The following is a 15,112-nucleotide window of genomic DNA, read 5'->3' as shown; positions in this document are numbered from 1 at the left end:
TAGAGGGAGTCGATTTGAGCCTTTGTTCCTGTGAGGTCGGTAATTCTCTCACTAAAATGGCGACACTGATCTTCTTTGTGCCATCATGTCTTTTCGTATCCTCTTTCAAAGTTAATATCCATTGTAGACAGCTTTGTATTGTTGGCTAAAGGCTGATGATACTTGTGGTGAGACCGTGTTCTTGGCCTTTACTGAGAATATTGGGTGCACAGTTCTCAGCACTTTAGGGGGAGAAAAAAATCATCCCAGAATTTCTCGGGTATTTGTAGGTTGGGTGAGGAAATGGTCAAAGATGGCCTCAGGAGTCTTTGAGTGTTTGTGAACAAGATTTTTTGTAATCGTATCTTCTGCTGCTTTTTTTTGATCCATAATATCGAAATTAAAGACTTTCCTTACTTCGATGCAGGAATTTTCAGAATAATTACTTTGGACAGGTGGGCCAAAGAACAAGTTTATCCAAGCCTAATGTTTCCTGTTTTTTGCATTTATTGAGAATTCACTATATATGGAATTAACTGCTGATTATTAAATGTTGTGTGAAGCATTTAATGAGAACAGATAGAGGGGTACAGCTCTATTAGTTGATCACTGCTGTGGTAAAAAATATTTTGTGAGCTTTTTAATGATCTTGAATTCAAGATGCAAGGATTTTGTAAATAAACCTCAAGGGTTTCTATCTTTGCAGATCTGACTGAAGAAATTTTATATAAATTATATATTTGTTAATAATTACAGCATAAAGAAGCTAAAATTGAAACATGGAGTGCATTCATACATGTAGCTGATGGTCTAGAAATCACAGATCAAGCCCTTCTATATATAAAAATCTTTTGTTCCGGACCACATCACCATGGGAAAATTGTCTTGTACTTATATTGTATCTTATCTTAATCCTGATAAATAATTCAAAAAGCATAATTTAAAATGATTCATTCTGAATGTGGCGACCATTGTTATTTGAGTAGCCATTTTCCAACCAGCAAGATTCCACAAATAGCAATGAGCTTAACGGCCACTGAATCTCTTTGTGTGAGAATTGGTTGAGGGAGGAATGCCAACCAGAATCACTGGGAGAAACCCATGCTCTTCTTTAAATAATGCGTTGGTATTTTTGTTGCAACCACTTAAACCTCCAGACCAGACAGACATAAGTTCATAAGATATAGGAGCAGAATTAGGCCATTTGACCCATTGAGTCTGCTCCACCATTCGATCATGGCTGATGTCATCCTGGCCATAACTCCAGCGTGCTGCCCGTTCTCCTTAACCTTTCAACCCTTTACCAATTAAATATCTGTCTAACTCCTCCTTAAACTTACTCACTGTCCCAGCATCCACTGTGCTCTGGGGTGGCAGGTTTAATGTATCATTTGGCACCGCTGACAATGAAACACTTCCTCAGCACTGCCTCATGGCTTCATGTAGCTCCCGACAGTATTTATTCGGTATTGTTTACTCATTGGATAGCATTCTTGTTGCCTATCATCTACAGCCCCAAGTCTGAGTAATTCTGATTATCTATCAATATAATAAAGATTTTAATTTAAATATATCTTATCATCAAACTATTGGTCTGTCATCCAATCTTAACTTCCGTGAGTTAAACATTGATAAACTCACAACGTGCTTGAACCATGCAGTTGACTCTTTCCCACGCTGATAATTCTACAACCTTCCTGCCATTATTTAAGACCAAACCAAACAGTGCCCTGCCTACCTCCATAATCTGCTCCAGCTCTCCAATCCCATCCTCCTCCAAACCTGATTTTTTTTGCCTCATCTAATTATGTCTCCTTTCACCCCAAGCTTTGGAGACCATGCCTATAGGCCTCATGCTCTGCAATTGACTCTATCTTTTCTGCTTCTCTACCTATACTTCATCTTGAAAGCCGTCTCTTTGGTCAGCTTTTGAGGCATGCTGCCTCACAGGTTCCCAGGTTCAATTCCAGATGTGGGTGACTGTCAGTGTGGAGTTTGCACTTTCTCCTCATGTTTGCATGGGTTTCCTCCGGGTGCTCGAGTTTGCTCCCACAGTCCAAAGATGTGCAGGTTAGGTGGATTGGCCATGCAGGAATTGCCCCTTGGTGCCCAAAGATGTGTAGGTTAAGTGGGGAAAGGTTGGGGGAGTGGCCCTGGATAAGGTGCTCTCTCAGATGGTTAATGCAGACTCGATGGGCCGAATGGCCTTTCTGCACTGTAGGAATTCTGTGCTTCTATTTTTTTTCCCAATGCCTTTGTGAAGCAGCTTGGAATATTTTCCATGTTAAAAATGCTGAATAACTGCTTAATGTTGTTCAGCAACATGAACGTTAATGGCATTGATAACGAAAAAAAAGTATGTCTGCTTCAGTGGGAAAGGAGATGTGTTTAAAACTATCACCTTCAGCTGATCACCAAATTGCAGCTGGACATATCAGACCATTCGGGGGCTTTACGTGGCGCGGCTGCTAGCCCCCCACCGGGCGGTGCAGGGGCAGCACCGACTTTTTGGTCGTAATACTGGACACATGCTCCAGATATAGTCTCAAAATCGGAGAATCCAGCCCTAAGTGTTGAGGCCAATGCAGAATTTGTGGACTTTCATGACAGAAAAACTGGCACCACACCTGGACCGATTCCCCTACTGTGGAGGGGGTAGCACCGGCGCCACATGGAACACAGTCGATTCCAATGAAAAACGGTGCGGGATTCGTCGGCTCAGTGATTGACACTTGGGAGGCTGACAAGCTGCAGCAGCACATATACATTACAGTGCGCAGAAACATTCATCCCAGCCAACAAGATGGCACTGGTTGCACTGGGGCGTGCCCACTGATGGGTCGGCTGGGGCCAGAGGGCACCCAGGGGGTCGCCTGGGGGGGACACCTATATGACCCGTGTCCCTAGGTTCACACTGTGCAGTCAGCGGCGTGCGCAGCTGCATGGCTGCTTTGCCAGCTTTGGCAAAGGTTTTCCGTGCCCGTCCACCCTAGCCCCACAACCCACCTCCTGGCCAACTTCGCTATCCCCCCAGCACTGGAAGAAGTCCCCCATGGCCAGCGGTACAACTGCCAGCAAACTATGGCGATGTTGGACACTTTCTGTATCCCCTCTCTCTCCCTCAGCAGCCACCATGTCGGTTTCATGATTTTTGAAAGCACAAGTGAACCGCGCCATCGGGAACTCGGACCATTGGAGGCGGAGAATCGCGGAGGCTCTGGAGAATTACGGGTCGGGCCCCCTAATTATATGTAAACAGTGTTTACTGTACCTGCATTCCGGAATGCATTGACGCCACTGTCAAGGTGACGGGGAATTGCGATTTGGTTCAAATCGGCGGCTGCCGCGATTTTCACGTTGGAACCGATTCTTCGCCCAATTGCCGTTACAATTTCGCCGTCGGCCGAAGGAGAATCCCACCCCCGGTATAACAAGGCCCATGTTGCCACTCATGCTGTCATTGAGCGGTGCATCGGACTGCTCAAAATGCTGGTCCGATGCTTGGACCATTCTGGTGGTGCACTGCAGTACACCCCACAGAGGGTCTCCCGCTTTGTGGTGTTCTACTGTGCCCTCCACAACTTGACACAGCACCGGAGTAACATGCTTGAGGAGGAGGAGAGACATGCGGCTTCATCTGGGGAGGACCCGCAGGAGGAGCAGAGGATAGAGGACAGGCGGTGGGGAGGGTCCGGTATGCTGGGTGGAACCCGGGAGACCCTTATCCTCATCAGATTCTCATAGGACGAGGTTTTGCCCGTCAGCTCACCCCCTTCTCCCCCCCATTCCGTTCCTTCCTCCTCCCCATCCATTCACCCCCTTCCCCCATTCCCCTCCTTCCTCGCCCATTCCCCTCCTTCACGCCCATTCCCCCATCTGAGTATTCTTTTCCACCCCCCCCCCCCCCCCCCACCCCCCAGGGTCTGTGACACGTTATCTCTGGGCAATGAACCTGTGTCGGCACTGTTATTGGGTCAATGTTACAGGCAGGAGAGTTGATGATAAATCACTGTGAGGTTAGCTCTGGTGCTCCTCAGTTTATGCCAAATGACTTCTCTCTTTCTGCTAACAGCACGCTCACACCCATCCTCTGAATGGGGTCTGCATTGGCAACATTTGATCTTGGACCACTGTGTCTGGGGGGGGGGGGGGGCGTAGTGCAGAGATCAACATGAGTGGTGGCAGACCCCCTGTGAAAACTAACGTGGCAGAGGCTTTGCATGTAATCAGGTGTAACAATTTTAAATTGTGAACATTTGACATTTCCATTCCCCCGAGCTGCAGATAGTGCCGCCCTGCCACTCCACCCCCCATGCCCAATCAGTAATCCTTAATCTTCTTGATCTTCCATGGTCTACTGCTGCATCTAGATGTATCCCCAGAATGCACATTCGAAGTGGAGGCAGCCTGCTGCTTTTCGTGCCCTGTGGCCTTTGATGTCCTTGGCCGATGTCCTCTGGAGGCCTGGAACTTGAGGGCTTGCATGGCTGGAGGACCAGGGAGGCCCTCACCTTCACCAGATTCTCATAGAATGAGGCCTTGCCGTGCCACCGTGTTCTGACCGCTGCCCCTGAGATGTGCCGGTGCCAGCAGAGGGGGCGGGGGGGGGGGGATTCAGTAGAACTGGAGGCTGCCGTCAACTCCTTGGCGGCAAGCCCTGGGTTGGCCTCCAGTGCTTCCTGTCGATGACCACAGCGATGGTCCTCAGTGACTGGGCTATGCTCTGCAGTGCCTTGGCGATGTCCTCCTGCTACTGCGATATGTCCTTCATCAACTGGGACATGCTCTGGAGTGCCTCAGTAATGTCCACCTGTGTATGGCAATTGTTCCTCAGCGACTGGGACATGATGTCAAGGCCCTCAGGCAGGGTCATCACAGACTGAGCCATGCCTTGGACGTCGCCACTCAAGATGCTGACATTGTGCTCCAGGTTTTCCACTGCGGTCGCGATCGTAACAGTGTTGGTCTTGGTGCCATGGATTGCAGGCATCATCTCCTGTGCTCGTGGAATTTGGGAATCCTCAAATTGGCTATGCACTCTCTGGAATGTCGCTGACATGCGCTGTTGAATCTCACAGCCATGTCCTAGCATCTAATCAGCTCTGGGCTAACCTTGTCCAGAGTCTGGGCATCTGACGCAGTTCTGGGATCCAGCAGACCTCCGACTACCGACTCTCTTAAATATTCCTGCCTCCACCTGATGTGCATCAGGAATTGTGTGGTGTTTACCAGATTGTGCCCCAGAAGCCTGACCACTCATGTCACCAAGGTGTGCCTCTGCACTGTTGGAATGTGGGGGTGATAGGTGTGACGCCTCGACTATGGTCTACTCGGAGCTGTCCTCTTGGGTGGCAGGGCGGGGATGACTCTGGAATGCCCGGCCCCATTAGACAGAGATCCTGCGAGAGAATGGACATGTGGTCAGTGACATGAACAACTCACTTGAGACAGGTCATCTGGGTTAAGGGGCAATGGATCCTCACCTCTGCAGCACAGGCCAACCTCGCTTTCGGAGACTGCTCTCTCCTCAATCACCCCGCGATCTCCACTCGGAGTGAGGACTCGGATCTCTGCTACTCAACCCCCCATCTTCGCCTGTGGGAACAAAGAGAGGGTTTTATGAGCTGCGCGCTTGATGGATCAGGGAGGTCTATAGCAGGTGGCATGTGTGGGCACTGCAACTGGATATGAAGGGGTTGTGCTGGTGGGTGCCAGTGCTGAGGAACAAGCACACAAAGATCAGATGTGTGGAGTGAGCGAGGTGTTAGCCAGTGATTTGTGGGTTGGGGGTTGGGTATTTGAGGGGTAGCAGGTGAAACTGATGCCAGGAGAGAGGTGGTAAGTTGCCCTTGCAGCTCAGTGGAGGTCGTTGGTCTTCTTTCGACATCGGGCGCTGGTTCTGCTGATCATGCTGCCCGCACTGACAGTCGCTGCCACTGCCTCCCATGTGGCATTGGTGACCTTGCTGGTCCTCCGACTCGCTCGGGGGAAAAGGATGTCCAGACTCGCATCCACAGTGCCGAGAAGCCTGGTCAGGTCAGCGTTACAAAAGCGAGTCGAAGGTCTGTGCACTGCCGTGCTTGTGTGTTGCCTGGAGTGAGTGGTGAGGTAACGTTTATCAGCAGCTCCCCCTTGTTAGCAGTGAGACGCTGAGTTGTGAGTCAGACGAATCAGACGGTGAGACAGCCAGTAATGGTGAGAAGCTCGCGGGGGCTTATTTCCGGTACTAAGTGCCATGAAATACGGGCCACAATCTCGTCAATGTGTCCGTTGGGAAACACCCCGCCAATCAAGCGCAAAATGACACTTAGAAATGTTTCCGTTAAATTGCGCCCTTTAATTTTATTACTGCAGGCGGCTTTTCCTTTGAAAGGTCAGACATTTGAACTAGTCACTATAAATAGAGCTGAATGATTTTTGTAAGATGTTCAATTCATATTGGTGAAATAATCAGGAATTAGTTTATTGAGGCATTCAAGGCAGATTAATTGATTTGGCTGGCAACTGCAAAGCAAGCCCCTTGAGATAGATCTGAGTTATGCTTTTCTGAAATTGACTAGATATGCAGCATTGTTTTGAAGCTAAATTTGCTGATATTATATTATTGGTTTATGAAACTGAGCAAAGATTAAATTGGAACTCTAATTTAGATTTCAGAAACAGTACCACAAAACTATCTGTGCTCAGTCCAAACCCATTGCATTGTCATGTGACAGAACACAGAGCTCAAACCAAAGATTCCTGGAATAAAATGTCACCGGTAGTCACCAAAAATAAATCGTGGGAGAGCTTTGTGACCTTACCTCAAAAATGGAAGTAAGATGGTGGCTGATGTAGATGAGGAAGAGGAGGGGATGAATACTTGAAGGTTTTCAGAGGTGACAGTATGCAGGTGGAAGAGGAAATCATTGCAAGAGATGCTGCGGTTATGACTGTCATGGGAATGTCACTTTAAGAAAAGTTTATCTTCTCAAGTGGCTGCAGTGATGTCATTGTGTGGGTGGAGCTGGGCTCGGGCTCTGCTTTCTTACTTTCGTTTTCAGCTGGAAGCTGTTGTGGCTCTGAGTTTTACTTTCGGTTTTCAGTTGAGAGCTGCTTTCAAGTCAAGAAGGTGTATTTTGGTCTCTCTCTCTGCATGCTAAAGAATGTCTCCAGATCACTTGATAATTCCAAAGTAATACCTGCTTCGGTAAGGAATGCAAACCTACTGTTTTTTTATAGGAAAAAAGGGAGTTAGTCTTATGGATGTTGTTAGGAAAGTTATTAAGGGTTACCTATAGAGTACTGTATCTTTGGGGGGGGGGGTAATCAGTGTTGGTAGTTGATAAGATGTTTACTGTGTGTTATAAAATGTTAACAGGGTTCATAGAATAAACATTGTTTTGTTTAAAATACTTATGATCTCTGTTGCATCACACCTGGAAAGTGGGCCCTTGTTCTCCTCATAACCAAAATCTATGAAATGTTGTAGGTCAGATGAACTCCATGATATACTTTGGTGTTCTCTAAACCCTGGCCCATAACATGACTCAATAGACAAGAGCGGAAAATAAGTCAAGGACAGTCTCACCAAGATGGACCGTTTTGGGAACTTGTTGGGACTGAATGTTACAGCCATTGTATTGAAGGCTGCAAAGAGGAATAATGCAACATTATTGGAGTCGCAGAGAATGTCTGGTGCGCCTTTAGTAAGTTGCTGCTGTAGGAGTTCACACTCGAGTGGAGAGATTCCTTCATCCTTTCATGAGTTGCGAGCATCACTGGCAAGGCCAGTGTTTGTGGTGCATCATTAACTGCCCTTGAGAATGTAATAATAATCTTTATTGTCACAAATAGGCTTACATTAACACTGCAATGAAGTTACTGTGAAGCGCTGCCAGTCGCCACATTCAGGCGCCTGTTCGGGTACACAGAGGGAGAATTTAGAATGTCCAAATTACCTAACTCCACGTCTTTTGGGACTTGTGGGAGGAAATCGGAACACCCGGAGGAAACCCACGCAGACACAGGGAGAACGTGCAGACTCCGCACAGACAGTGACCCAAGCGGGAATCGAACCTGGGACCCTGGTGCTGTGGTTACACTGTGCTACCGTGCTGCCCATCCCTGTCTCAGCACATCTGCTTTTGAAACCTTCATCCATGCCTTTGTCACCCCTAGGCTTGATTATATAATACAATCCTCGCTGGGCTTCTGCATTGTAAATAAACTTGAGGTCATCTGCTGCCCATATACTGCACCAAATTCCCTTTTGTCTATTATCCCTGTGCTCTCACCTACATGGGCTCCCAGCTAAGCAACCCTTTGATTTTAAAATGTTCATCCTGGTTTTTAAGTTTCTCCATGGTCTTGCTCCTCCCTATCTCTTTAATCTCCTCCGGCCTTACAATCCTCAGAAATGGGACAGCAAAGTGGCACAGTGGTTAGCGCTGCTGCCTCAGAGCACCAAGGACCCGACCTAGGGTGGCTGTCTGTGTTTGCATATTGTCCCCGTGTCTGCGTGGGTTTACTCCGGGTGCTCTGGATTCCTCCTGCAGTCCAAAGATGTGCAGGTTAGGTGAATTGGCCATGGTAAAAAATTGCCCCTTCGTGTGCAAAAATGTGTAGGTTAGGTGGGGTTGCGGGATTGCAGGATTGATCACTGTCAATCGGATTTCCCATTGATTCCACCCCACGCCCCTGGGAAATCCGCCCCGGGGTTGTAACATCAGCGGCACCAGAAGATCCCGTCGGCGTGAACAGCTGGAAGATCTCGCCCAAGGTCTCTGTGAAATGCTTTGTCACTTTTTATTGTGTTAAATGTACATTAGAATTGCAAATTGTTGTTATTGTTGTAAAATATAGTGACTGTGGTAATAAAGAGAAACGCAGCAGCCAGATTGTGCACAGCAAGGTCCCAAAAACACAACCTAATTATCTCTTGTTGCCATGTTGGTTGATGGATAAACATTGGCCAAGACACCAGCTAGCTAGTTTAGGACAAAAGGAGAGGAAAACTGGAGAGGAAAACAGCAGCCTGAGAATGTTAAAACTGCTGTCTGGTCTCACTGTACAATTTTTGCTAATTGCACACGTTGCGATATTTGTTTATGTACTGTACCCAACACAGGTAGTGACAATACTGGCAAACATGGCTCTGTTAGACCAATGTGCTTCTGAGATGATACAGGAAAATGGTAAGCAATAGTTTCACTTCTTCTGTTTTAATGTGTGTCACAAGTATACTTACAATTTACAGGCTCAAAAACACATTTATTCATTGGACTTTGTAGCCAATTCATCGGCTTATCAGAATGATAAATTAAATAACTTCAATTGTATACCTTGAGATGGAGTAATACGTTTTGAGTAATATGGATTTTCTTTCTAAATTATTATTATTATTATTATTAATTATAATATAAATTATTAGTCAACAATCAGCAATAAGAATGGAAGTTCGGCAGAATATTTTAATTCAAAGCACAATTGACTGATGGAAGAAAACATCCGAGACTCCTTGAAAACAGTAGAGATGAGTTCATAAGACAATTGGATGGTAGGGGGAAATTGGGAAACATCAGCAGTGCACTTCAGTGGAATAGATAATAAGGTGCAATGTAAAACAGACTGATAATTTATTCTCAGCCCATTTTACACTACTGGCCAACTTGCTAGGAGAGGAGATATTGAGAAATATGCAGATTGGAATCCAGCTCGGTGACATCAGTAATTAATGTGTTTCTATGAAATTCTTTTATCTGCTGTTTTTACTAAGGCGGATTGAGGAATTTCATGTAAACACAGGGGGTAGGCATAGTTTGTATTGGGGGAAAACAAAGAAAAACAAAACAAAGAGGGGGTTAAGATGAAAGGGAATGTGCACAATACCCCCATCCCTCCCTCCCCCACAGGGCCATCTGTCACTTATTTTTCCGTTTTGCCGTCACTGATGTCATGGGGGTGTCCCTTTAAGAAAGATTTTTGTCTTATCACATGGCTTCAGTTAGGTCATTGTGTGGGTGGAGCTGGGCTGTGGCTCTGTGATCTGTTTTTGCTTTTGCTTTCAGTTTTGACTGCTGTGGACTCAGACAGGAGAAAGAAGTGTTTTGTTCCTGTCTTTCTATTTTAATTTTAAATATCTGTTCCAGTAAAAATCACCTTGGTAGTGGCTTTTAAGATATAGTTTGCTTTCCGGAAAGATTAAAACCTGCTGGTGAGACCGGGTCAGAATCTCAGGAAAAGCCAGTCTTATTCAAGTGAGAATGCAGAGTTCTCCCTTGAAAAGGGGTTTTTGGTTTATGGGATTTTGTTTTTGAATTGGAACAGTTAAGGGGGAATTCATTAAGTGTTATACATAAATTACTGTAGCTGTGGGGTATCTTTATGTTTGTGATTGATAAAAATTCTTGCTGTGTGTTTATATAAATTTTAACTAAGTTCTTAGAATAAAGCTTGATTTAAGTATTGAGGAAGACTGTTGAATCACACTTCAAATGAAGGCTCTTGTGCTCACGCTAGCTAAATTCAACAAAACGTTCTAGGTCAGGTGAACTCCATAATACACTTTGGAGTTTTTAAACCTTGGCCCATAACACTGAGCACTGACCTTAGTTATCCTATTAACACATTCTGCTACCTTGCCTTTATGCCACAATTGGCACTTCTTTAGTCCTTAATGCCACCATTAACACTCCCTTTGTCTTGTGTCCATAACACCTTTGCCAATCTCGCCTTAGCTCTGACCTCTCCCGGAACTACTATTCTGCCCAATTTCTTCCACCTCCTCTCCGACTACATCATTCATGACATTTCTATCATTCTTCAGTTCTGGAGAAGTCTCTCTCTCTGCACAGATGCTGCTGGATCTGCGTTTTCTGTTTTGATTTCAGATTTGCAGCATTTGCTGTACTTTGTTTCTATTTAAGACCTGACTATTGATTGCTGCTACGTCTGTGGAAGCTTTTCTGACATGTCTAATTAACCTGGACAAGATGCAAGGGATAAGGCTGAATATCCAATAGTTTCTGTAACCTCCAAAACCTATTCTCTTTGTTGCCAGGAGTCTTGATTGCCATTACTAGCACGACTGAAGAGAACTGATCATCAGGCTGATCAATAAGTTGAAAAAACATTAATGAATGCAATGAATTGTATTCCAGGCACTTGAGTTCAGATGCAAAAGTCTCCAACATTGTCTCCATTTCACAGTGATGTAGGTGACAGGTATAATTGGGCACATCCTACATTCTGTTGCAAGCAGTGCTGATACTGCACTCACTGGTATAACTAGGCCATACGTCCCTGGAAGAAATAGATACATCTTACACGGTAATGGGTAATAAAAGGCCAGATGTTAAAATCAAACTTGTGGTTAGATCTTGCTGATAGATGTATTCTGTCAGCCAGCTATAATGACATTAAAACAGCAAAGGTTTTATAGCATCAGCTCTGCACCTATTATCTTAACATGCAGCATTAATGGTAACTGTTTGCCTTTAATCACTCACCCCCTTGCATTTCTTGTACTCCTAATGTAAGGAGGGGCTTCCTTCCACACAGAAAGTATTTGCACTGATGCAATGTAATGCATGTGCCTGCAATTTCTTTTTATAGAAAATAATTGTGAATTTTGTATTATTTTAACAGCCACATTTACTGCCTGTTGATCGCATGAATGGCAATAAATTGCATTACGAAAGAGAAACTGTCACTGAGGTAGTAACAGCAGCGACCGAATGATGGTGATAAAGAGTCAATAAACCACCAGAGTAGGGGAGTGGGGGAGGGGGAGGGGGGAGAGGCAGGGGAAGAGGCTTTCTTTGTACCAATATGGTCGTAAACTCATGAATTTGATTCAAATGTTAATGAGTTAGAAGCACTAACTGAAAACAATCCATTATGTTGTTGCTTCCGAATAAAAGCATTTAAAATTGATGAAGTTCTTATGAATTAAATATCCATTTGTTTTTGAAAAGTAAAATGAGAAAATTCATAAAATAAATGCAACTATTGCAAGTTAAGTATTTGCTTTAGTATAAAAGAAGGGGAATTTGTCTAAAAACACGTCATTAGATGTAAGTGTTCTCTGTCAGATTAGGTTTGCCTCAGCATACACCTGGTTTCACTTGCATGCATGACATCTAGGCATTTCTTATGTGCAATGAATTTGTTTTGCCTGACCTTTCCACATAAAGCCACTGTTGTTCCATAACATTTTCTGGGTGGTTGTTACAGTCAGTTCTTCTCTTACAATTACTGTGAGTACAGAAGTGCCTCTTTGAATTTCTGTTATTTGTGTTTCGGTGCCTCTTTATGCTCAGTTCTCCCGTTCGCCCCTGAAAAAAACATGAAATAGAATTTTTGTCCCAAACGTTTTCTTGACAAGGCACTGGAGATGAAAGAACTGGCTCACGACTCTCAAAACCTCTCCTAATCCAAATAGCCCTCCAGTATTGTTATTGGCTCCTTTCATTGTTTGGACACCTCCTGAATCCTACAGCTGGTTGTAAAAGGGCCTTGGTTTCACTCAAATCAATGTGTTCTTTTATAATTAGCAGGATCGTGGGAACAGGAAAGTACAAGACTGGCAAAAGTTTCCGCAGTGCGTCAGGCCCATACTAAAAACGAATGCCACTTAATGGTTTTAAATATCAATTTGGCCTTAAATTCTTCTACGTGCGACGGCACGGTGCTGGAGCACTGCTGTCTCAGGGCGCCAAGGACCCAGGTTTGGTCCTGGCCCCAGATCATGGTGTGGAGTTTACACATTTCTCCGTGTCTGCATGGGTGCAGGGTAGGTGGATTCACCACGCTAAATAGCCCCTTAATTGGAAAAGAAAAAATATTGAAAAATTCTTCTATGCTATCTGACTCTGCCTTCTCCTTACACAGCTTGTTCACTCACTTATGCGTACAGTTGTTAAATCAGAACTGTTTATATACCTGCCTTCTTCAAGGCTTGAGATTAAATTAAAGTGAATCACCTATCATTCAGAAATTTTATTCTACACCATGGTAGCTGTAATTTCATAACTGCCTCACTATCAAGGACAATTTCTTTCTTCAGCAGTTGGGCTGAGCAGTGACAATTATCCATTTCATTCTGAATGTCAACCTCCTCACCTATTCTCTATGAATAATTTCCAGTGTTAAAACTACGCACTTTTGTTATTCTCATCTATTCTTGGTATCATTCTTTCAGTGCCAAGGCCTGTTTTTCAACTGCAGTCATTATTCTGGTATCTATGCTTTGTTCTTTATTACTCTCCATATTTTTGGTCTGCTGCTCCTCCACATCTCCTACCTGCAAGATCTTTTCCTCGTTATGCTTTTCTCATTTGCCTTTCGGAATTAAAAATTATTTTTTTTCCAACTAAGGGGCAATTTAGCGTGGCCAATCTACCTACCCTGCACATTTTTGGGTTATGGGGGTGAGACCCACGCAAACACGGGGAGAATGTGCAAACTCCACATGGACAGCGACCCGGGGCTGGGACGAACCCTAGTCCTCGCCACCATGAGGCAGCAGTGGTAACCACTGCGCCACCGTGCCACTTCTTTTCAGAGTTCTAAAGAATTTATGTTTTCAACCACAGATCAGATATGTCTACATCTGAGAACATCATAGCTATCTCTCTGTGCCTCAGGCAAGCTGTAGAGGGTTTAGGATGCTTTTCGACTTCTTGAAGTCTGTGCTTCCTCAGATACAGGAGCAGAACTAGTCCCAAGAATATAGACATGAAATAAGACACTACTTTCTCTAGAGTCAAAATTGCCCTGTGTAGTATTGCCAACTAATAATTCATTCATTAACCTATTAATTTAAGAAAAGGCTAATGCCTGCTTCAATAATTGAGAGTGATATCATACAACCAAACTGTATTTGAAGTATTTGTCACGCACAACATAATTTCAACCCATTTATGTTAAAGTTGGCAGCTCATGGAAAAGTTAACGCTGTTTCATAACTGTCCTAATTGTCATGTGAGAGTTCCTTTAATAAATGGGTGTTTATCAAATAGCTGTAGTGGATGTACCTTCAAGAAATGGATGTTTATCAAATAGCTGCAGTGATGTCAGAGTGTGGGTGTAGCTGGGCTGTCTGTCTGTTTTTACTTTCGTTTTTGAGCTGGCAACTGCAGTGTGTGTTTGGTTTCGTTTTCAGAGTTGGAACTGCATCCAGCCAAACAAGGAGTAATTTTGATCTCTCTCTGCATGAAAAGAATGTCTTCAGATCACTTACAAATGTAAAATTCTCAGTAGAGAATTTAAACTTGTTGTCTTTGTTAAAGAGGATATTTGTCTTATGGATGTTGCTAGAAAAGATTAAGGGTTACTTATGGAGTATTGTATTCTTTGGTGGAAATATTTGAGTTGATAGTTGCTAAGATGTTTACTGTGTGTTTATAAAATGTTAACTGGATTCATATAATAAACATTGTTTTGTTTTTAAAGTACTTTAGATCTCTGTTGCATCACACCTGTAGAGTGGGCCCTTGTGCTCCCCATAACTAAAATCTATTAAAAGTTGTGGGTCAGGTGAACTCCATGATACACTTTGGAGTTCTCTAAACCCTGGCCCGTAATATAATTAATACACTAATATCTCTGCCTATCTTTTACACTCTGACATAACAACAGTGACTACACTTCAAAATTATTTCAGCATCTGTAGAACTGTTTAGGGATATCCTGAGGTTGTGAAAGATATTACATTGGTGCAAATCTTTATTTCTTCATTTCAGATTTTTTTTTACATGGGTTGATACAAAATTAGAATATACTTCCATAAGTTGTTCGCTGATGCTGGATGATCACTGAACCATACATTTTTATTTTTCTGTCTTGCAATTTCTGATTCATGCTAATATGTTACCAGCAATATACAATGCATCTGGCCTATAGCTTTGACCAGTCTCCCCATTGCTAATGGTAAGTTGAAGACACTGAGATAAACTGGCATTAACTGTGTTACAGAGCGGGCCTTCTGATACTTTGACCAGCAATTTGTACAGGAGATTTTGAGGAAAGCAAATAGTAGGAATATCTTTGGGCACTGGGGAACAGTCCGCTTTTCACAGTATCCATCATATTAAACAGAGGGGATCTCAGTTTAACATCTTATCAGAATGGTGATGATTCTCAAAGTACA

At 44.0% G+C, this 15,112-nt stretch overlaps 1 protein-coding gene across 1 annotated transcript in view; it reads left to right on the top strand.

Moving 5' to 3' along the window:
- Positions 1-15,112, top strand: part of LOC140384586 (protein inscuteable homolog) — a 517,726-nt gene that overhangs the window by 491,549 nt on the left and 11,065 nt on the right. The window contains exon 10 of the mRNA XM_072466414.1: positions 9,089-9,155. Coding sequence (XP_072322515.1) covers positions 9,089-9,155 — 67 coding nt within the window. The remainder of the gene's footprint in view (positions 1-9,088; positions 9,156-15,112) is intronic.

Source organism: Scyliorhinus torazame, chromosome 10 (genome assembly GCF_047496885.1).
Source record: "Scyliorhinus torazame isolate Kashiwa2021f chromosome 10, sScyTor2.1, whole genome shotgun sequence".
NCBI classification, from domain to species: domain Eukaryota; kingdom Metazoa; phylum Chordata; class Chondrichthyes; order Carcharhiniformes; family Scyliorhinidae; genus Scyliorhinus; species Scyliorhinus torazame.
The sequence above is the reverse complement of the archived record's forward strand: the minus strand, read 5'-3'. Positions and strand labels throughout refer to the sequence as shown.